The 23,275-nt window shown below is 38.9% G+C and overlaps 1 protein-coding gene across 9 annotated transcripts in view; it reads right to left on the reverse strand.

Moving 5' to 3' along the window:
• Window positions 1–8,992: 8,992 nt before the first annotated feature.
• The window catches only part of FCHO2 (FCH and mu domain containing endocytic adaptor 2), a 96,846-nt gene continuing 82,563 nt past the window's right edge, over window positions 8,993–23,275 (reverse strand). For all 9 annotated transcript variants that reach the window (XM_082336348.1, XM_082336351.1, XM_082336353.1 and 6 more), the window contains 6 exons: window positions 22,803–22,958; window positions 20,516–20,648; window positions 16,887–17,086; window positions 14,170–14,234; window positions 11,494–11,658; window positions 8,993–11,255 (listed from right to left, as the gene is read on the reverse strand). In XM_082336348.1, coding sequence (XP_082192474.1) covers window positions 11,233–11,255; window positions 11,494–11,658; window positions 14,170–14,234; window positions 16,887–17,086; window positions 20,516–20,648; window positions 22,803–22,958 — 742 coding nt within the window. In that variant the 3' untranslated portion in view covers window positions 8,993–11,232. The remainder of the gene's footprint in view (window positions 11,256–11,493; window positions 11,659–14,169; window positions 14,235–16,886; window positions 17,087–20,515; window positions 20,649–22,802; window positions 22,959–23,275) is intronic.

Below are 23,275 nucleotides of genomic sequence, written 5' to 3' on the forward strand. Positions count from 1 at the left end.
TATAAAGCACTGCAGTTTTCTAGTACAGCCTGTAAAGTGCGGGCCATGGGACATTTCTATATCACCTCCTCCTTAAATTAGAGCACATCTTAAAAAGTTACATAGTCTTTGTTTTGAAATCAAGTAGCTAAAGAATCTAGCATAAGCCCTGTTAGTCATACCCAAGTTTAGTTTACCTTTCCCTTACAGTGCTCTTGTAACACATGGAGTGCTGTTTTTTCTACCTATGTTTGTATCATCAGCTGTGATGGAGTCACTCCTTAGACTTCGATAGTATAAAATAGATTCAAATCATTGGTGTCCTGTTCCACTCATTTTGCAAGTCCCATGGCTTTTTTTTTTTTTTTAATACTCTCCATATTGGCTTTAAAGTAAGTTAAATGGGATAATATTAAGATTATTTTTAATGTCTCTACCTCTGCATTTTACATTTTAGTGCATCTTGTTTAAAAATAAAAACCAAGAAACAAGGAGTGTTAGCTTAATCATGGCCAGTACGTTCACATATGATTATAAATGCAGTAGTTGGGGTTTTTTTTTTGTTTGTTTGTTTGTTTTTTTTGTAGCAGGACCTTGCCTAAGCTGATTTTTTTGGTAATGTTTTGCTTGCTTTGTCTAATTATTTTCCCATTATAGATGACGAGAATGCATTTCTGTGCAATTGCAAAGTTTGTTTTCCTGTGTTATGGAATTTATCATCACAGAAGAAAGGCACATTACTGATTCTTCTGAGTGTCATAAGTGCATGCCTGTGCATGGATGTATCCAGGCTGGAGCTGAAAGCCTCTCTCTAACTACTGGTACCTGTGGGATGCTACTGCCACACACCTAAGCTACTTGTCTCCCTTTGGGAAAAGTGATTTAAATGGCTGTGTGGCACCACAGGTTGATGGATTCTCTCAAACTCAGATTTCTCTTACTTATTCAGGAAACTTGTAGCAAAAGGTAATTTCTGAAAGCCTTGAGACAGAGAGAAAGGGAGAGGGTTGGGTTATGTGCCACGAAGCAGAATTTCTGAATATTGATCATGTCTTTTTTCTGACAAATGGGCTCTAGGCCTTTTTATACCATGAGTGACTCCAAGCAGGGAGTCACTGATAAGCCTTGGATTACCTGGATAAAGATTCCAGAAACATAAGAAGAAAGTGACTAGGAGACTGCTTGACCAAGGTTTGTGTCTTCTCTGCATGGTACCTGACTATACACACAGTAGTGTGCAGAATTTAGATCAGCTTTGTGGGTAGAGCTCTTGTTTAAGGGATAAGAACATTTGACTGGGTCGCATAGTATGTGCTTGAATTATATCAGACAGCTTAATCGTCTTTAAGGGCCTGGTAGCATCTGACGCTGACACTGGGAAAAGATGGGTGGAGATTGCAGGAAGATCCTTGAAGAAAGCAACAACAGAAATGTGTTCTGTCCAAATAAAGAAAATCTAGGCATGTTAGTGTGTAGGGTAGAGAGTGTTGCTTCTGTTGTCGATGAACAAGATTTAGGACAGGATGTAGGGAGAGGTAGTTTGGACTAGCTGAAGCTCAGAAATTACCTTTCGGTAGCAACTTCAGGTCACTCTGAAGTGAACCCTGCCTCCAAAACTCTTTTGTATAGGCAGATCTGTCACACTGGCCCGCATCTTTTCCAGTCATTCTAGCTGAAGTAAAAGATGCCAGATACCAAGTTTTATTGAGGTGGAAAAGAGTAGATGAAAACAAAGGCTTACCACACTATTCCATTGAGGTCAAGAGAGTAAAATCAAGCTTTCTTCAGGGAACTTGTTTCTTCATTAGAAGAAAAACTTGAAGGAAGATGCTGAGAATGGAGCTTCAATCAAGTGGGTATGAATAAACGGAGGAAAAGAATAAGGTAAGAGTGGTAGTTAAGTAGATGTTCACTGAACTAATGGAAGGTCCAGCAAGACAATATAGCCTGGAGGAGGTTGTACTGATAAATGAGGGAATGATTGGTTCCACAGAAACCACTCTTTTTTGGACCTTTTTGTTGTTAAAATCCACACTTTAATCTCTGAAGAGTTTGGTAAGCCTTCAGGTCTTTGCCCCTGCTTTGACCAGGGGAAATGGCTAGATGATCTCTAGAATTCCCTTGTAGCCTCAGCTCTTCTGTGATCCCATGAAGATCTGCAGATTCGTTGTCAGCAATTCTAGCCCTGGATGTCTTTTAAGAATAGTTAGAAAAGTCTTAGTTATCCCAAAGTGATAAGTCATTTTGTCCTTATTTTGTCTCTTCCTGCCATTTTGTGTTATGATTAAGTCGTAAAAGCTGTTTATACATGAGATCTAGCTCATTTTTTTTTCTCCTCCAGTCTTTTGTCATCTGCAAAACTTCAGGTTTTTAACATCAGGTAACTGGAAAAATATTAAGTGTTATGAAGTCTGCAGGAATCCACCAGAAATGTGCTTAAACTTGATTCCCTGTTTAGTTACGTCTTAAGACTCACTTTTTAATCTATCATGTTCTTGCATTGCTCTAGTTATAAACCAAAATGTTGTGCACTGCTAAATCAGGTATCTTACATAAATCTATTTTTCCTTTGACCCTATTACTCTTATGATCCAGATTTTCAACCTAATCCTTAATTAGTTTAAGACCTCTATTCAGTACATCCATGACTGATACTAATTTTCTTAATTGTATTTTAATTTTCTTACCACGTTCTATATTACAGTTATTTGGATTGTCACCCTTTCCTTTTTTTTTTTTTTTTTTTTTTTTTGGGTAATGGTGCAGTGTTAGCTTTCTTATAATCTTCTAATACTTTCCAGCATTTTAAGACTCACTGAAATAAAAATTAATGGACCATAGTATGGCTTATTCAACTTCCTAAATTCTTGGATGTTGTTTATCTGATCTGCTGGTTTAAAAATATTTAGCTTTAGTAGATGTTGTGTTAACATCTCTCTTTAGATACCGTTGGATTGCAAAGTATTTTCACCATGTGACTACATAATCTAGATATCCTTTAAGAAATGTGGCAAAATACTTACTGAACACTTTTCTTTCTTTCTCCATGTTTTGTGTTCTTACTGATTCTGGCATTTCCAGCTATTACAGGTCCAGTAACACAGTGGAAGTTAAACATTTTTGTTGTGTTTTTGGAACAAACTCCTTTCTATCACCCTCAGTTAAACTGTCTACATGGACTTTCCTACCCCCTGTATTTATCTGCTTTTCTTACCAATCTCTTACAGTTTATGACTTCAGGGTTTATAGCCACTATTAAGAGAAGTCTTCCATTATGTCACTAGAGCCAGCTGCTTTTAGTTCCCCTCTCTGGCTGCGGTTTAGTGAACAGCTCAGCCAGGCTCATGATGTGTTGCTGCCAAAGGGGGAGACCTCATTTCCTACCCCTTCTCTGCTCTTAGGTTGGGAATTCCTGCGTCCAGTGTTTGCCAGACCCTGCTGCAAGCTGGTTCAGTTGGCTTAACTTAGCATAAATATTTTCTTCAGTGTATGGCTGGTTGGTGAGTTGACTCATAAACAGATATGATGCATGCCAGAGCTGGTACGAGGTGTGGTGGGTGAAGACACAGAGCATGGCCTAAGTCTTTTGGCAATATTGAACTGTTCAACTGGCTCATCTTGAAGCTGTAGCCTAAGCCAGTTTGGTTGGTTTTAATTACTGTAGGCATCTCAGTCATGGGCTTATTGCTTTATGAGCATCAAGAAAATCTAAAAGTTGACCTTTTGAAGTACCACCTGCCCATACTATTTGAACGTGATTATAAACAACAAATGCAATCAAGTAATGGTGACTTGGCTGTCACTAATATTTGGTTGTGCAGTCCAGCCAGGCAGCTTAAGATGAGGTATAATTTATGATTCTTTGTTTGGCAACTGCATCAGAGAGTATTTCATTTGTGTTTATTTCTTTCCACAACCTCAATGCTCCAACCTCCAGTTTTGAGCTCCGTTTGGGGCACTATAAATGAATCGCCCGTCATCTGCTCACAGCCAGCCAGCATGGGAGTTTCTGCAGAGGTTAGGACTCTCCGAGAGGAAAGTAGCTGCTATACAAAATTATCAGAGCACAGAATTTCTTAACTCAGGAAAGTGACAGGCCAAAGGGAGTCTCCAAGATTAGATACGGCTGACAGCAGATCACTCGAATGCTAACAGAATCTCTCTAAGTCAAGGTGTGAGCAGACTGTAAGTAGGTCCTTACCAGCCCTGTGTGTTTCTGATTTAAAAGTACATCTTGACTATAGCAAGGAGGTCTCTTGAATCTCGGTGCAGCATGCTTTATTCTGGAAGGATGGCGCCAGTTTATTCACTACAGAAGTACTCTCACATTATTCTTAACATATTCCTCGCCTTGACCTGACTGCTACAATTACCATAGTTGGGTTACAGAGATGACAGTGGAGTGCATACAAGATGCTGAGAGTATTCTCTGTAGAGCTAGTGAAGGCTGGGGAGAAAACTGAAAGACGTACCTGATGTAGTGTAACATTAGTTTAAGTCATTATTTGCAAACATCTGGTTAGATCTGGTTGTGTATATGTTGTAAACATGCAGTTCATGTCTGTCTTTAAATATAGCTAATGGCAGCAATAACAATAAAAAAGTCTCCCTTGCTGGGAGAGAGGTGAAGGCAGCTTTGCTAAACATTCATGGTGGAGATACAGAGGCAAGTACGGAATGCTTTAAAAAGTCTAAGAGAATCGAAGACCCTTTAACTAAAGGGAAGGTGTCCAGAAGAGACTTAACAAGAACTTTAATGCAGTTGGATAACCCATCTTTGGACTGGACAGATGGATGATGGCAGATATTGTTGTTCACTATGAACATGAACCAAGATCTTAAAAATATTCTACTGTTTTCTTAATTCCAGAAAAAAACAATAGAAGAGATCGCAGGGGTTCGAATATAGTAGCAGGAGATTCCAGATGTTACCCGTTAACTTCTACAGGGTTGACGTAGAAATCCATCTTGTGTTCAAACTGCTTTGTATGTGTTGTGAATACTTCACAGCTTCCGTGAAGAGGACATAGCAGGCTACTGGTGCTGCTGGACATAGGAGTAAGGTCTTAAGATTTGCTCCAGATGCTAAAACAATGGCTTGTAGACTGTCGTGAGTAGTTGAAACAGTGAACATGTCTTCTGGATACTACTGCTCCTCCTGTGTGTTAGTACAAACACACACTTACCTTTTCTGATGACCTGAACAGGATGTATAGCCGAGTCTATGTTCCCCTGGCCTGGGAATGATGCTTTAAGGGTAAAACTTTGCACAAAATTTTCTTAAAAACTGGTGTCGAGGTAACAGTCACCACTTGAAGAAAGACGCAACATTTTTCGAAAGCTTCTTTTCAGCTTGTGACAACTGTTGTCTTTTCCTAACCATCGGTAGCATGAAAAGCAGGAGACTGCACTGTTGCTGCCCACACAGGGGATGAACTGCTTCCTGAACCACAAATTACGGTTTTACTCTTTTTGATGAAAACTAGGCTATTGTAGGACTGTTTTGAGCTGGATGATCCCTTGGAAGAAAGGCCAGAAGATGCTATACGCCAAAAACCTCTGAATGTTAATGTGTGTTTTTGTGGCATCTCTTGGGGGATCAGCTGGCAAAACTGCTGCCACCTTGAGCAATCTGGAAAGGTCATAGCTCAGAGAAATGGAGATAGAGGTTCCCCACTTCTCCCTCTAGGAAACTTACTTATTGTTGCCTGGAAACAAAGGCAGATGGTTAGGCGAACTGTGCTTCCCATGCTCAGTCAGCGCTGAGTGCAGTAATGCCAAGTTCTAGCCACAGCTACACGGACAGAGCAGCGCTTCTTGCAAGGGAAGACGCCCCGCACGCTCTCCCACAGTACTAAAGATACAACTTCAGTTTTGAGAAGGTTGTCTTCTCAATATCTTCCAAAATTTCATTTCCAAAAATTCCAAATATCTTCCAATACCTATTCTCCTCCTTAATCTAAAGGGAACACTGGAGCCCACATTTGTTTTTCCACGTAATTTCCTTATTTTGGCTCCTGTGAGTGTAGCATTTGCTGTGTATTACTTACTTACAGAAGTTACACCAGAGTAACAGTGTGGTCGTCTGAGGCCAAGTTTCTTGTCCTAGATGTACAAGATGCAATTCTTAAATTGAGCAATCTTTTGCATTTTAGACCTTAAATAAAACTAAATTTATTCTGTCTTCTCACTAGAAGTGGACAGCCAGCCTACTGGTTGTTATCAAATGGCCCGGAACACGGAAATGTGATTTCAGCAGGAGAAAAGCTGCAGCAGCATTTGGCCCATACATGGGAGTAGGCCGGTGAGACTTCAGAGACGGCAGATCTCAGACCGCGAGAGTCCCCCTGTGCTTACGTACTCAAGTACATTGTGCGTGCTGTCAGTCTAGGAACTGCTCAGAAGCAAGAAGGGGCTCGTAGACAGAGGCTGAGGGAATTCTCACACGTGGAGGAGAAACCTGTGCTCACGAATGAGGTCAGGTGCTTAGTCAGGGGCTGAAAGTTCTGTCTGTTCGGACTTTGGTTCTCTGTCAAAATACACAGTCCTGTGAGGCTCCAGAGAAACAGAGTGCAACACAAGTGGAAGCTAAATAACAGTTTTCGAGCTTGGGTTGTGGTGGTTTTTTTTTTTTCCTTCGCAAGTTGTATTGGTGCATCTTGCCTGGATGCAATGTTTTATCAGTACTAACACTGGGACAGCTTTAATATTTCTGTATTAGTGATGACTATTCATATAAGCTACCAATGACAGTAATGGGGAGTGGAAGGGGAGGCCGTGGATACTACATAAGGAGTTTATCTAATTACAAAACAGGAGGGGACATCTGGAGGGAAGAATCAGCAATTGTTGAAAAAATGGGCTGCTTCATTTAAGCACAATGAAGACAGAACTGAGTCATTGCTGAACACATTGCCACTGCTAACCTTCTGGAGCAGAAAACATGACTTATGAAATGAGAACTTCAAAAATGCAGATTAGGTGATGCTAAGAGGAAAAGTTGAATTGTAATCAGAACGGTGAAGTTGGCATGATTTATGGCTTGTGATTATGAATTTTTTTTTTTTTTAAATAAACAGCTGAGTTTTAATAATGAAAAAAACCAGCTAAGTTACAAAACAAGGCTTTTTAAAAGAAACACAGCTGGGACAATGGCAAACAAAATCTTACTTTAGGTTATAATAATTAAACTAGTCATCCCAGATTCAAAAACAGAAAGAATGGATTCCAAAGAAGTGAAAGCAGCTACAGAAAATGCAGAATTTGAGTATTAAATGTTTAATAAGTAATCCAGAAGAAGCCTCCTGTATTTCTACGATTATTTTATTCTTTAAAGACTGTATGCTTTCTACTGCTTATTGAATGGACTAAGGGAGAACTTAAAAATCAACGAGTCAGTAAACATGGAGGTCAAACTGAGTTGAGAAGGAATACTCAGTAGTGTAATAATATGCAGAGTTGAAGATAAACATTAAGTTTTCAATTAAGAGGCCTGGTAATCAGTCCAATCAAGGGCACCACACAGTAAACATGTTATTTGCTGCTTTAGTACCTTGAACTGTTTTTAGCTTACTCTATCCTTGGAGGAATTCCTGAGTTTTTTCTTGCATGCTCTAAAGTAAAATTGCCCTTTCATGACAACTGAAATGGAAACCAATTATCTAGCGATTCCAAGAAAACAAAAGGTACACAGATATTAAGATGCCTATCTTAAGCTTCTCAAACACACACAACTTGAAATGTAATCCTTTTTGGCATGATGCAAGACCTTCCTTTCCAGTTAGATAGCAAAACTCACCACACTTGTAACTCCCACGCTGTTCCAGTTGGTAATCAAATATCTTAGCTCCTTCAAATACCCTACATAAATATTATTTGGCAGTGGTAGAGGTAGTCAGTTATCCCTGAAAAACTACCTGATCATGTACTTAGATAATCACAAACCTGCTTGAGCAGTATAAATCCAGTTTAGTGTAGTTGTGAGTAGTATGTGAGCACTGGCTTACCGTAACAGAAGTCAAACTTTAACAGAAGTGCCAGAGCAGTTATCTCTGAGACGTTTAAGTTCCATGAATACTAGAAGAACTGAGGAGCATTGTACTCTTTTACATCCCTAACCAAGAACTGAGGATGCTGGGGGAGTAGAAAGGAAATGGCTTGTGAGCCACTGTTGAAGACAGACTATGGGCTAGATGGACCATTCGGTCTGACCATTGGGCACTTGGATTCTTCAGTCCTGCCTTCCAGCGGAAGATAAGAATCAAGCCCTTGGACTATTGCTTTCCAGCGTGACAAGAATGGCACTTATTGCAATGATATCCAGCCAGCTGAGAAACTCAATTTAATAAGTCATTACTTAACTAAGCTTATACAGGCTGTGGGATTAGTAGGGAAGAAACAGATTCAAATGCATTTGTTCAGTTTCAACTTTTGTTTCTGTGCTCACAGCTTAGAAGGACTATTCTCAAACTGCTGAAGTGGTACCTAAATTGTCTACTTTTTTGGACTGGTGGAACATAAGAAATCAGAAAGAATTACTTTAATCTTGCCACTGTTTTTTTTTCTTGTGCACTCAACAAAATACAGGCTTATTAAGGAAGTTAGGGAATGTGCAGCATTTGATAGCACTGTTTACAGACAGCAGCTCATGTCTACAAAGTCGAGATTTTTCTGATAAACATATCCGCAGTTTTGCCTAATCTGAGTAATTTAGTAAAGGCGTAAGCCATTGTAGACAACTCAGGCATTCCCGTCTAGTAAAGATGCAACTCTTGGCAGAAGTCGTTTTTCCACCCACCTCCTCTGTGGTGTTTTTTAAATATATAAAAGAGTTCATGTATTATCTCTACCCCTTGCCACTTAAAAATCAATTAATACTTTTAAAATGTTCAACAGAGGCATAGTTTTCTTCTATTATCTTACTGCTTAGAAGCTCTGTGGAACTAACTGCAAAAGTATAGGCAATATAAATCAGTATTTAAATTATATATTACATGTTTATTATGGGTGCAAATTTTTTTTAAATTTACATTTCATGAAAAATCAGAAGTATTTACAATTTTTGTAAGATAAACTTGTATGCTCTAATTTACAGTCTGACGTAGTAACAATTCATAAAAATTCAGATCCTTTAGAATTGTGTTTACAAATTAATTTTCTTAGGAGGCAGCTACAACGGATATTGCTGTATACACAAGCAAGAACCAGCTTGCTACATATGTTTTTTTATCAGATAGCTACATGTACTTTTTACATTGTTTTTGAATTTCTTTACAAAAAGTCTATATAAACTTGTATGGCTTCAAAATTGTAACCTGCACCCAATGTAAATGCATGTATAATCACCTGAATGAAGGTGAGTTTAAAAGTGCTGAAACATAACTACTTCATTTAAGTTACAAATGAAAGTAATACTTGATTAAAAATAGCAATACAATTTTGGGTTTTCATTAATAAAATATTGTCATGTTAAACAGTTTGATTGCAAAGCAGATTACAATTAAGATTCCAGTAAAAAGACTGTACCATTTTACGAGTTAGAAATTTACCATTCAGTAAGATAAGCAAATTAAGAGCCAAATATACTCTTCCAATCACATCTACAGTACAGTATGTGCTTAGTGCTAACAATGGAACTCTCATCGGCAAAAGTGTGTAGTATACATTAGAATTTATGTAGCCTCTACAAAGCTTAATTCATTGTAAAGCTTCAGCAGTCCAATTCATTACTGGTTTTGCATGAATTAGTTCAAGCATGTTTTATTGTTTTAATAGAGAATTCGAAATAGATATTGGTATTCAAAATGGTCATATGAAATTCCCACGTGCAGGTTACTGAGTTGTTTTGCCCCAAGACTTTTGATTTTGGCATTGAAAAAACAGTTGATAATACAAATACAGAGAAGATTTGCTAAATCAGTGACTTGCTTTAGAAAATATTACTAATGTGTCACTCCCCTGTGCTTAGGCTGTGGCAAGCAGATTAGATGACAATACAGATATTAAAATCGGTGGATATAGAAAAAATATAAACTCATAGAAATGGCAGTACTTGTCATCCTGCTGCCATAAAATACCATTTGAAAATGCTATTCCTCCCAAAAGTACTATGTTTACATTCACATCACACAACCCCAAAAGCACTCAAAAGTCCGAAGACTTGCAGTCAAAGTGAAGGGAAATGCTGTTTGCTTTTAAAAGTTTGCTTTTACCATCTTCGGTGATTTTTCAGGATTCTCATCTTTGGTGACATTGAAGTTACTATCTGAAAGTCAATTTCAAAGTCCTGCATGATGCATCTCCCTTTACTACAGCCGCATTTATTGCAATTACCCCATGAAGAAGTAATCCAGTATGTTAAACTTCTTTTAAAACAATCTCCAGTTTTTGCAAATCTGCCTTCTATGTAAATCCCAGCCAAAGGAATTTTTATAAATTGTGTGTATTATACAAACACCGTGCTTTCTTGATGAAGAGCCAAACTTTGAAAAAGGAAGTGAGGCTTGTGAATAACAAATTGGATAGGCACAAGCTTTTTTAAAGGCACAAATGTTATGCAATTCGTATAAAAATAAATTAAATCTACAGCATTAATTCAAACAATCACAACACCCATAAAATTTACTTACTGCAGGAGTAAATCTCTGCTGTCTTTTGCAATTTTGTAACACATTGCACTTATGAAAAAAACCCTATATAAAACAACTTACATGTTAATAATATATGATACACAGACATGAAGTTACATTTCTTTTATACATCTAACTCAGCTGGTTTTGTGGCATGAGTAGATAGAAGAACTACATGAGACTTTGCCTCTGCTTTCTTTAAAAACTGGCAATTAAAGAATCTGAAAAATGAATATTACTTACAGAAAGGTCACATATTTCTTACGTGCTCTCCTACATTTTTAGGTTTCATGTTTACAGTATAACATACAATTTCATACTTTCATTACAACTATGGATTACTATTTTGACTTCATTTATATAAATTTACTAAAATTTCAAGAATTTTTCCCAAATATTGCAGTTGATCATTTACAGACAGTGTTGAAGTTAACTTCAGTGCTATTATAAAGTAACAAAAAGTTTGCAAAATGACTTTTAAAAGTGCATTTTCTGTTCTGTAGTTCAACCTCAAAGTAGGTCAACATTTTGAAAAAATTAATGCATGTTAAAATAGTGTTTGAAAAGTAGAGAGGGCAGAGTGAGGTCCTCGCACTCCTTTGATCCAAAGACTTTCACAGGTACATCAGCAGTCTGCCATATAGCGCCCTGAAAAATAAAGGTAGGTTTTTTGCAGTCAGTAGATAAAACAGATTTTGTCAGTATTTTCCTGGGAGGAGTTTGAGTAACTATGGAAAACAAAAAAAACCTGTGGAACAGTTTTCAGCCATGTTTTAATGAAAAGTAACTATTTATGCATCACTTATTTAACAGTTTCCTATTCTCTAACTTAACACTACAGAATATATAACATTAATTTGAATATATAAGCATGTCAGAGTCTTACCAGTGGCAAATCTCTTCTTAAGGAGGGAAAGCCGGTAGCCAGTGCCTACGAGCTCTACATCTACCCCTGAAAGGGTGCTTCCTTCACTAATGAATTGCACTGCAAGTGTTGCTGGTTTACTGGGTCCTTCTGAAAGTTCAAATTTTGCCCTGAGGGATCCAGAACCTGTAAAAATAACAAAACTGAAAAGCTGGTTGTTTGCAAGAACACAATGATCTCCCAAAATTTCTAGTAATAAGAAATAAAACTAACATGGTGACCTTTGAGGTCTATTCCTAGCAGCAGTCCTACATCAGTTTTCAAAAGATACAAGAGTACAAGTCTGTTTTTTTCCAATACTCTGTTTAAGACAATGACTAGTGAATGATTTAAAGAGAAACAATACACATTTCTGCAAGATTATACAGAATGTGTGTATCAGACAGCCTGGTAATCTCTTATTACTTGAAATATCTGATTGGTCCCTGTAATCATCATTTATGCTTGCAGGTCTGTAAGTACTTAATACCACCAATCTCATGTGTAGTACTTTTCATTAGCAGATTTGAAAGCACATCAGAATATTTAAATGTTGTCATGATCTGTCTGGATGAATGTACATGGACAAAACCATTGGAAGAAATGCAGCTATACAGTAATGTACCCAGAGGAAAGAAATTCTTATTTTTCTAATAAAGACAAGGTCTGATTAAATACTATTCCCCAAAAATTTCAGTCGATTTTTCAGAGACAGTGGTGAAGTGTCATCACTTTCATGCTATTATAAAGCAGTAATAGTTCAAAATTACTTTAAGTACATTTCCGTGGTCAATGCAAGGCGTTTTAAAAAATGCACAACATTGTTACTAGTCTCTTCTTCTAGTTCTTAAACAAGTAATTTCTTGTTCTTGCAAACTATGCTGGGAAAAATGAGATTTAAATAATTAATAATGAAATAATGAAAGTAAAGTACTTTTACTTCTTTAAAACAACTTCCTAGTCCTAGTCAATACAAACTGCTAAACAATAAGGAAAGTTTTAACTGAAATATAACTGGGGTACAAGCAAGAATTAATGAATGAAATTGTTCTATGCAATGGCTTATTCCTGATAAATTTGGCTTAAGGTCTGCTTCCTTTCTTCAGTAGGTCTGTCAAAAGTTCGAGTAAATTAGAACTTCTTTCCACTGTAGGTATGGAAACTCATATATTCAAGTGTTTTGAAAGTTTGTTCTGTGTTTTATCTCTGTCTGCAATTGACAGCTCACACAATGTGTTGGACCATAAAAAAACCCCAAAACATTTTACCACGTTGTACACCAGAATGAAGAAGACTTCAAGACATTTGTCCTAATATTAACAGTGTTTGTGCAACTTCTCCCTTTGTTTCTGTAAGTGTAAGACCAACATAGTATTACTTTCTCTTAAACACCGAGTTGTGAGTACTATGTGTTTATACTCAAAAGAAAAGGGGAAGAAAGATGGTGGGAAGAGAAGGGAATATAGCAGAAGCAGTGGGTATATGCAAGTCTACTGAACATACACAAGATGCAATCTGCGTCACTGGCAGCCCATTTTATGCTGCTCTGCAGTTGTACAGCAGCTCTTCATCTGGCTGCATTTGTGTTTTACTATGATTTTTTCTTTTAAAAGAAGCTCCACAGTTCGGAAAAGGAGCAAAAGAAAAAAGAGGGCTATCCCTACATAATCATAATGGCAGACAGATGGCAAAGAACTGTGAGGTCAGTGAATGACAATGTACACCAAACTACAGCAACAACCTCTGTCAGATAAAAATTTCTCTGGTTTTGTTTGAATGATGACCACAGCTTCGCAGCCTTTGGAGGAATAGAAGAGGTTTTCCCTTTCCAGGCTTGTGGTTTCTGTATGAAACCAGTCATATTTACAAGCAAATCTGTGCTTTCATAATGCCCTTCACTAAATTCTTAACAGGGCTAAATGCCTTTCCTTTACACCACGAGTTCAATTCTCCACAGAGGCTTTGAGGATGACACACCTTCCTTTGGCTCCTGTTTTTCTGATTCAGAAAAACATTGCACCTGCAGAGGCTGCAAGGGCTGTGACATCAACTGGACCTCAGGGAAAGGCAGCTGGGCAGAGGACAACTATTGGTACCTTACAAAATGCTATATAAATTACCACTCTGAGCAGATGTGCATAGATTAATTTTTTTCCTAAGTTGTATACTGTCAAAACAAAGATCCTCAAAATGTTGGTTAAGACTCGCCTATTATTGAGTCTATCTCAGCACAGGACTTTTGGATCTTTTTTTTTTTTCTTCCCCCCAATTCTTCCACTTACCTCTTTCTACTTTATTTCAGTTGCCAGTGTGTGGAAAGACACAGATATTACACATATTTTCCTTTGAATAACTGCTCATTTCCAAATATCATTGATGTAATAATTTCCTACCCAGTCTAAACTCTGTTTTAGAGCTATGAACTGCTTTCAGGGGGCTTCACTATTTTTCCTTTTATAGCTAATTAATAAATTTATATTTTGACATCTCACTGTTGATGGAATCTCTCAGGATGAAATTAATTGAGAAGGTGAACTGGTACACAGGATACAGCATGAGAAGACGTGTTAATAGGCATGAGGGCGTAGTGGCCAAAATGGTTACCTTCTTAGTGTTACAATTTTCCTGTACAAAACAAAACAAAAAAGTGCAACTTGCCTCCATTCTCAGACTTCTCTGAAATACTAGATATTTTCCAATATGCTTTCATCTGGTCTGCATTCCTGTAAGAGAACGGTAGGTTAGTTATAAGCACCAGTTCTAGCATATTATTTCCCTAGATTTAGACTGGTATGTTACAGACATCTCTGAACGGAGGTTTATAAAAACACTTGATCATTTTAAGGTAAGTTTGTGGAAAACTATACAAAGCAAATGGGAAAAGAGAAGGGTGTGTCTGCATGGCCCCAGAGCAGCAGAGCTCAGAAGTACACACCACCTTTTTTATACAGTTAACACTGTCCTACGCCCCGGCTGTGGCTCCACAGCTAAAACCCCTCTGTAGTCTCAAAGGGTAAGGACAGGCCAAATGCCCAAGAAGCAGGTTGAAAGCTACGTCTTCATGCTTCATGATGATGGTATGAGGGGGAGCAATGTTCATTGCTCTCCCCTATGTGAGACTCCTGGAAATTATTCCATTTCAATTCTAGTAAAACTAGTTGGTGTAAGTGACACAGGGTTTAAGCTAACTTCTGACACTAAAGGGGCAGAAAAGGGCACCAAGCACCAGTCTCTAAGCTGACGGGGCATTTTAACTCCTGGAGCACTTTGCAGCAGTTTCACCAAAGGAAAGTCAAGAGCTTAAAGCTGTGAGCAGCATGAAGTGCTGATAGGTTTGAAATTGCTTTTGGCATTGGTGTAGCAGGAGCGAAATGGTTACACAAGTAGCACAGATGGTTGTGGTTACTTGCAAGAGGTCAAGTTATAAAATATTTATTTAAAAAAAAACCCCAAACGAAAACCCACCACCTAAGCCACTAGACCAAACAGGTAGCACAACGCAAATACTAGAGCCGCCTGGGACATGACCATTTTGTTTTGGTTTGTTTTTTTGTCAGCTTTCCAGGCTCAAAATTCTGGCCTTGGGTAGTTGCCTAGGTGAGAGAATCTGGGCTCAAGTCCCTTAATCTGATGAATCTGTAATGAAACTGTCACTAAGATTTGAGTCTTCTTAGCTAACACTAGGTGTACTGAGGGGTGTTCCCTCTCTCACTCAGGCTTCATTACAGAGGGCTTTGTGGAAGAAGCCTGTGCCAGGAGACTGGCTTCACCAGACATTCTAGTCATGTTGGTCAGGAAGGATACTCAACCTGCCCTTGCTCAGAATAAGCTTAAGGTGACTTGGTTAGAAGTATTGCTCCCTTGAAACACCAAGTTGAGAAAGGTTCAGTTGTGCCAGGATTTTTTCTATTTAAAATGATACTGTATTTCTACTCTGTCCAATTAACACATTTAAATGTATGGCCTCCGGAAATATCAGAGCCTACCTGATGAATACGTCAGGTTTATTTATCTTCTGAACCTTGCTTTATAAGGTAAACTGATTTATAAGTAACAAGGTTAATAAGGCCTAACTTCCTTCAACTTGGTATTTTTTTCCCTTTTCACATTAAAAAGACCCTCTTGGAAATAAACAGTCCAGGAATTACTTTACAGCTGGGCAAGTACCTACGTGCTGCCAAACTACAGGTGCAGTGGTTGAATGCTGCTCACCTTTTGCTCCAGGGATATACTGCTCTGCCTGTTTTCACAAACTTGTGGAAGCATAATCACCTGTGATCTGTGTCTCCCTTTCAAGTGCTACTGTAAGTGCAGACTTAGAAGGTGGTGGCAGTTAGCTGCTAGTCAGATAATAATCTGCATGATGCTTGAAGTGAGACACAATACTACCTGGCTTGTGAAGAGCTCCTCAGTTACTGAGGTTTGTTTTAAAACCATTTCAATTAGAAGCTAATTTTTAAGCTAGAACAATCAAGAAATCTTTTTAAGAACTGCATTTCTTCTACTGTCTCTATATTAACCATATACATGGATATATTTATACACACACACACACATACAGATTTTGCTTTCAAATTACTGTATTAAAAATATCTATCCTGTCTATTGGCCAAAAGAAAGCAAATGTTGGAAATTTCATTAAGGCTTGTATTATTACACAGTTGGAATGGGTGCATATTGCCCCATTTTAGTTCATGTGAACTGGCTGCACATAGAATCATAGAATCATTTAGGTTGGAAAAGACCCTTAAGACCATCAAGTCCAACCGTTAACCTATCACTGCCAAGTCCACCACTAAACCATGTCCCTAAGCACCACGTGTGCACCTCTTTTAAATACCTCCAGGGATGGAGACTCAACCACTTCCCTGGGCAGCCTCTTCCAGTGCCTGACTGCCCTTTCGGTGAAAAAGGTTTTCCTAGTATCCAACCTAAACCTCTGCTGGCACAGCTTGAGGCCATTTCCTCTCGTCGTATCGCTTGTTACTCGGAAGAAGAGACTGATCCCCACCTCGCTACAACCTCCTTTCAGGTAGTTGTAGAGAGCAATAAGGTCTCCCCTCAGCCTCCTCTTGTCTAGACTAAACAAGCCCAGCTCCCTCAGCTGCTCCTCATAAGACTTGTGCTCTAGACCCTTCACCAACTTCGCTGCCCTTCTCTGGATGTGTTCCAGCATCTCAATGTCCTTCTTGGAGTGAGGGGCCCAAAACTGAACACAGTATTCGCACCAGAAAATGTCCTAAACTTCTGATACTATGCATTTTATCAAGACAAAAAAAAATTAGCTGTTTCTTCCAGTGAAATTTTTCAGACTGTCTATGACACTAATGAATACACTGACATGAATCTGAAATAATAAAAAGTATTAATATTACCATTTTGCAGGTGGAAGTGATTGCATGTTTGTTACTCCTCCATCTACTGGTACCACAACCTGGACATTAGACAGCATACTAGGCACATTCATAGACTCTGGATTGTACTTATAATCCACTCTCACATCAGTAGTGCTAGCATTACATTTCCAGTAAGTTGCAAGATTCAAGGGAGTGGACTGGATGCCATTTGAAGATACCTGTAAAAGAATAAACCATTGAAAGCAGCTTAATTAAAATACTCCCCTTTTGGGCAGAATTAAGGAATGATGGTAATGAATATAACTCTAAATCCTGACAAAAGATAAAGAGAACAATTGACCTCCGAGTCCTTAATCGCAGAATTCTGAAGACTGTTGCAGCCTAAAGTAATTTCTGTTCTTTTAGTTTTAAATTAAAATAATTAAATAAAAGGTTTAAACTCCCTCTGGCCCATGAGGCTTCTTCCTGTTCTGGCTTTTATAAGTCAAAATAGTTTTGTTTTAGTCTTGCTTTCTGCCTCACACAAGGAGTATGCTTGCAGCAAAATGACTTCATCTTTAGCAGTTGTGTGCCATACCAATTCAGCTGCCCAAGCAGCCAGCAGCAGAGTGCAATACCTGTCATTATGGGACAGGCAGCCAGCAAAACAGTTCTTACCTATTCAAAGCATTGTCTTCCTGCTGCAGGAGGGCTGGATGCTGCTGCTTCTGTAGCTGAGCTTGTGCTACTGCCCTGCTGCATCTCTACCACCTTCCTAGTCTACTTGAGGAACCTTCTATGTCCTGGTGTCCCCTCTTGCCTTTCCTTGGCAGCCCAGAACCTTTTCTATCTGCCAGGGCTTCCGCATGCCAATGCCTCATTTTTCCCCAACAGTCAAGATCTTAAATAGATTTCATTCTTCCACAGTACTCATTTCTGCAATCCAAAGAAATGTTTTGCTCCTTCCATCTTTTGCAGGAATTCCATGTACCTAACATGCTTTTCATAGATTCAGTATGCCAAGATTTTAAACTATATGTGTTTAAAACTATATGTGTTCATATGTGGGTGAGGAATTGGGTGGCGGGATGCACCCAAAGGGTGGTGGTAAATAGCTCTTTTTCAAACTGGCAACCCGTCACAAGTGGGGTCCCCCAGGGATCAATATTGGGCCCAACGCTATTCAATATCTTCATAAATGATCTGGGTAACAGGATCAAGTGTAGCTTGATGAAGTTTGCAGATGACACCAAACCAAGTGGGAAGTAGACACTCTGGAAGGGAGAGCCACCCTGCAGGAAGATCTGGAAAGGCTCCAGCTTTCTAGTCCACTGTGGGCTAACAAGAACCTTATGAAGTTTAACAGAGACAAGTGTGAGGTCTTGCACCTGGGAAAACATAATCCAGGAGTGCAGCTCAGACTGGGATCCACCTGGCTGGAGAGCAGCTCTGTAGAAAGGGACCTGGGGGTCCTGGTGGACAGGAAGCTCAACATGAGTGAACAGTGTGCTGCTGCGGCCCAGAAGGCCAACAGGATGCTGGGTTGCATCAAAAAGGGCATCACCAGCAGAGATAAAGAAGTCATTATCCCACTCTACTTGGCGCTTGTCAGGCCACACCTGGAATACTGTGTGCAGGTCTGGTCCCCGTTATACAAAAAAGATGTGGACAGGCTGGAGGGGGTCCAGAGAAGGGCCACCAAGACGATCAAGGGTCTGGGAAGCCTGCTGTATGAGGATAGGCTGAGAGAGCTGGGTTTGTTCAGCCTTGAGAAAAGGAGGCTTAGAGGCGATCTCATCACCATGTACCAGTACTTAAAGGGGAGCTACACAGAAGATGGAGACTCCCTTTTTACAAGGAGTCACATGGTGAGGACAAGGGGCAACAGGTACAAGTTACTCCCAGGGAGATTCCGATGGGACACGAGAGGTACATTTTTCACAATGAGAACAGTCAATCATTGGAATAATCTCCCCAGGGAAGTGGTTGACTCTGCTATGTTGAACACGTTCAAGACTCAGCTGGACGTGGTGCTGGGCCATCTCGTCTAGACTGTGCTAGAAAGGTTGGACCAGATGATCCCTGAGGTCCCTTCTAACCTGGTATTCTATGATTGATTCTATGATATATTGGGAGGATGTGGAAACTACAATGGTATTAATAGCCGGACTGACAGATTCTTTTGTTTTTTGATGTAGACAGTTGTCTCAGATGTTCAACCATTTTAATGCAGGCCTAGGAAATCCCTGTTCTCCCTTTGAGGTGAGTCTGTCTTGAATTTTCATGAAGATTTTCATTGACAGCCAGAACATCTTCTCATAGATTCATAGAATAGTTGAGGCTAGAAGGGACCTCTGGAGGTCACCTGGTCCAACTCCTGTGCTCAAGTAGGGCCACCTCAGGCCAGCTGCCCAGGACCATGTGCAGGTGGCTTTTGAATATCTCCAAGGATGGAGAGTCCGCCATCCCTGTGGGCGACCTGCTCCACTGCTCAGTCAACCTCATGGGAAAAAAGTGTTTGCTGATGTTTGGAGAGAACCTCCTGTGTTTCAGTTTGTGCCCATTGCCTCTGGTCCTGTCATTGGGCACCACTGGAAAGAGCCTGGCTCCATCCTCTTTACAGCCTCCCTTCAGGTATTTGTATACATTGGTTAGATGCTCCCTGAGCCTTCCCTTCTCCGGCTGAACAGTCCCAGCTCTCTCAGCCTTTCCTCATGGGAGAGATGCTCCAAACCCTTCATCATCTTTGTGGCCCTTTACTGGACTCTCCCCAGTATGTCCATGTCTCTCTTGCAACGGACAACCCAGAACTGGACACAGTACTGCAGCTGCGGCCTCACCAGTGCTGAGTAGAGGGGAAGAATCACCTCCCTTGACCTACTAGCAATACTTTGCCTAATGCAGCCCAGGAGACCATTTGCTGCCTTTGCAGCAAGGGTACATTGTTGGCTCATGTTCAGCATGGTGTCCCCCAGCATATATCAGTGCATGAGGTTGTTTCTCCCCAGGTGCACTTCCCCTTGTTGAACTCCATGAGGTTCCTGTCAGCCCATTTCTCCAGCCTGTCAAGGTCCCTCTGGAGGGCAGAATGACCCTCTGGTATATCCAGAGGGTCCTCCCAGTTCGGTGTCATCAGCAAACTTGCTGAGGGTACACTATGTCTCACCATCCAGATCATTAATGAAGATGTTAAACAGGATTGTAAACTGAGTTTATATTGTGAGAGGTGAGAACGTCATACATTCCCATATATTACAATTCATCAGCAAAACATCCAAAACTTACGCAATCACAAAATTAAAGACAGTACAACTACAAACTGATACAGGCCCCCACCAAAATCCCTAAATTCAAGGAATATTTGGCTTTGCTAAAAAATAACTAAAGAAGCACTGTTTGAAGCTTGCACACATGAATTGGAGTGAGCAGGCTGTGAGCAAGGTGAAACAGGTCATGAATCCAAGGGAAAGACATGAAGCGTAGTAGAAATGCACTAAGCTGGGCAGAGCCTATGCATTGTGAACAGTGACACATCCAGAACTGGCCTAGATGAGGGATGACAGTTCATCTGCATGCTAGCAGGCAAAGAACAATTCTTTTAATTTCTGTGTCAATATCAAATCTGCCAGAGTTCCTGAAAAAAATCCAAAGGGGAAAAAAGTGTTTACCTGATACTTTAAAACATCCACATTGTAATAGGATGCAGATGGATTCTGCTCTGATAATTTCTTGAGGTAGACAGTTATAGCTTGCATGTTCATCCAAAAATCCTTAGTACTGGAGTCACTTTGTGACTGATCACTAGAAAGAAAAAGAAAGGTAGGAGTTGGAAGACAACACTGAGTTTTATTATTTTGGACGTCTAAAACTTAAGATTAGATCTTTCACATTCTTCACTATTTCAAGGAAGAATTTGTTTATTGCTTTATAACACATAATTGTACCATCCTAAATATTAAGACTAATAACTGCTTGTTGTATGTAGTAAAAATTCTCCTTCCAGGTTGTGGAGCAGTGACTTTCCTCCACTGATGATCTGCATCACAACATGGAGTTAATGCTGAATTTGGATTTTACATTTAATAAAACTCAATTTTAATGAATTAGGTGTCGTGAGGATGTGGGAGGTGGGGATGGAAGTGGTATTTGAAAAGGAATGTTATCCAATTTGGAATAAATCCTAAAATCATAATTAGCTTTGGATATGACATAGCTTCACTAACGCACTGAATTAAGATTGGTGCTGTATGTGTTACCGTATTTTCATATATTTGTAGAGACTGTAAGCTTTCAAAATATTTTCAATTAGAAGTGATTTTCAAACTATTATAAACAATTGTTTCTCAGATACTTATAGTCGCAATTCAAACTTAGTAACAATTTATTATATCACTTCTATATGTAGGTAAGAGCGCACATGACTGCAGAAGCAAAATCCTGTTTGGGAGCTACTGGAGCATGGCGTTCTGCAGATGAAGAATATTTTCAGCTCTGGTTGCATCATGGTTTTTTGAATAACGATGAAGCTTTTAAGAAAACTGATTCAAAACCAAAATTCAAATCACTTAATGTCTGCAGCTACAGTGAGGAACTGCATCCATCCTAAGGAGGTGCCTGCAGAGTGAAAGCTGACAATGACCACTTGGAACACAGGACATATGACTGCTGCAGTGGGTTGAATGTCCGACAACAGTGACTTGTGTACCATCTGTCCAATTTACTTAGAATTTCGTTCTCAATACACTGTTGTGGTTCATGAAATTTCCATTTTCAGTAAAATATATAGATAAACATTTACTTATCACTGCAGAGGCCTTCCACAATTCACATAAATGAAACCAGTAGCAAAATCTTTCTGCTGCTCCACAATCAAGTGCAATTCAAATCAGGAATTCTGATATCACCACAAATATCACTCTCATTAAAAACTTTAATCTCTGTAAACACCATGCAAATTATACCCTTTGCAGAGTATGATGAAAAGTCAAATTATTACCATACGAGTTTAACTTCGTACATATCCCTTATATTTATCCTTTCTAATTAGAGGTGAAGTGTTACAGCACTCAGACAAGAATATGAGACATTTTCACTTTTTTTGCAAAATATACTTTTTCAGTATAATTCACTCTGTCAGATACAGCTCTGCTAACATTTCAGTTATAAACAGTCATGTCAAAAACAATTAAATTTAATTTTGTATCAATCCTTCATTATATTAAGTATAAATGATCAAAATGAAATTAAATACAAAAGAATGGATGCATATGGTTTGATTCTTTATTTCAGTAATTTAAAAAATGTAGCATCTAAAAGCATTTAACTTTTTTAAATAACTTCTCCAAAAGATGAAATAGAAACTGCTCAGCTGAAACTGATCTCTGCTAAATATTTACAGCTTTTACACTTGTGTTTTTTTTTTTAAAAGATCTCCAAGTGCTGCGATTTCAACAATTATCCTACACAATCAGAAGCCTTTTTTCTTAAGAGTCCTTCCAAGCATGCTGCTACACACCTGAGAGATACAGTTATGTAATGGATCTGATCTACTGTAGAAATGATACAGCTTAAAAATACACTAGGAAGTGACAAATGAGATTAGGTGTAGCTCCTACTACTTGTTTTCCATTTAAGGCTACTGTTTCATCATTTAATCTTACTATTGTTACTACTGTATAAAGAAATTATTCATAAAATGCATGTAAAAACACAGCTACATTTACAAACTATTTTTTTATGGCTCCTGTTACATTCAGCACAAATTTCAAGTCCAGTAATCACTGAGATTTTTAATGGTGGTAGTAGAGAGTGCTGACCTGAACAAGATTAACTCAGAAAAGTAAATTATGTATAAACAAATCAACAAGACTGTAGAGAATTCTGATTTACATATACAACAACTCACATTTTTACAAATCATGTAGTTTACTATTATATTAAAAAAAAATACCATACCTGTATACAAGTTGTGCATTTGGAAGAATCTGCTCTAGTTTGCTTGTGTTTTTTACCCTGAAGCAGAGCACAGCTGGAGATGGGTTGCTGGTGAAGACTTTAATAATCCCACTTGGGAATGATACTGTCATATCACCAGTAATCTTCACAATACACCTAGAAGAGAATGAGAACATCAGTTTCATTGCAACTCGTTAACTGCCTAGTTTTAATACTAATTTTAAAGAAATCACTGTACTTTCACAGTCTGATGAACTGAATTAAAAACAGAAAATCAATTTCAAATGAGGGTAATGTGGCACTGTGACAATGTACTATCCCTTTCAACTTGGAAGTCAGATGAAATAAGTAAAGAAAAAAGCTTAGCTGGTTAAGCATACAGTAGTCTTGGTGGATATTTTTCAGGCTTTGAAAACATGGCACAACTATGCTTAGGCAAGGCCTAAGTAGCATAGCAACGGATGTGACAGAGG

This window comes from Platalea leucorodia (assembly GCF_965183815.1).
Source record: "Platalea leucorodia genome assembly, chromosome: Z".
Lineage (NCBI taxonomy): Eukaryota > Metazoa > Chordata > Aves > Pelecaniformes > Threskiornithidae > Platalea > Platalea leucorodia.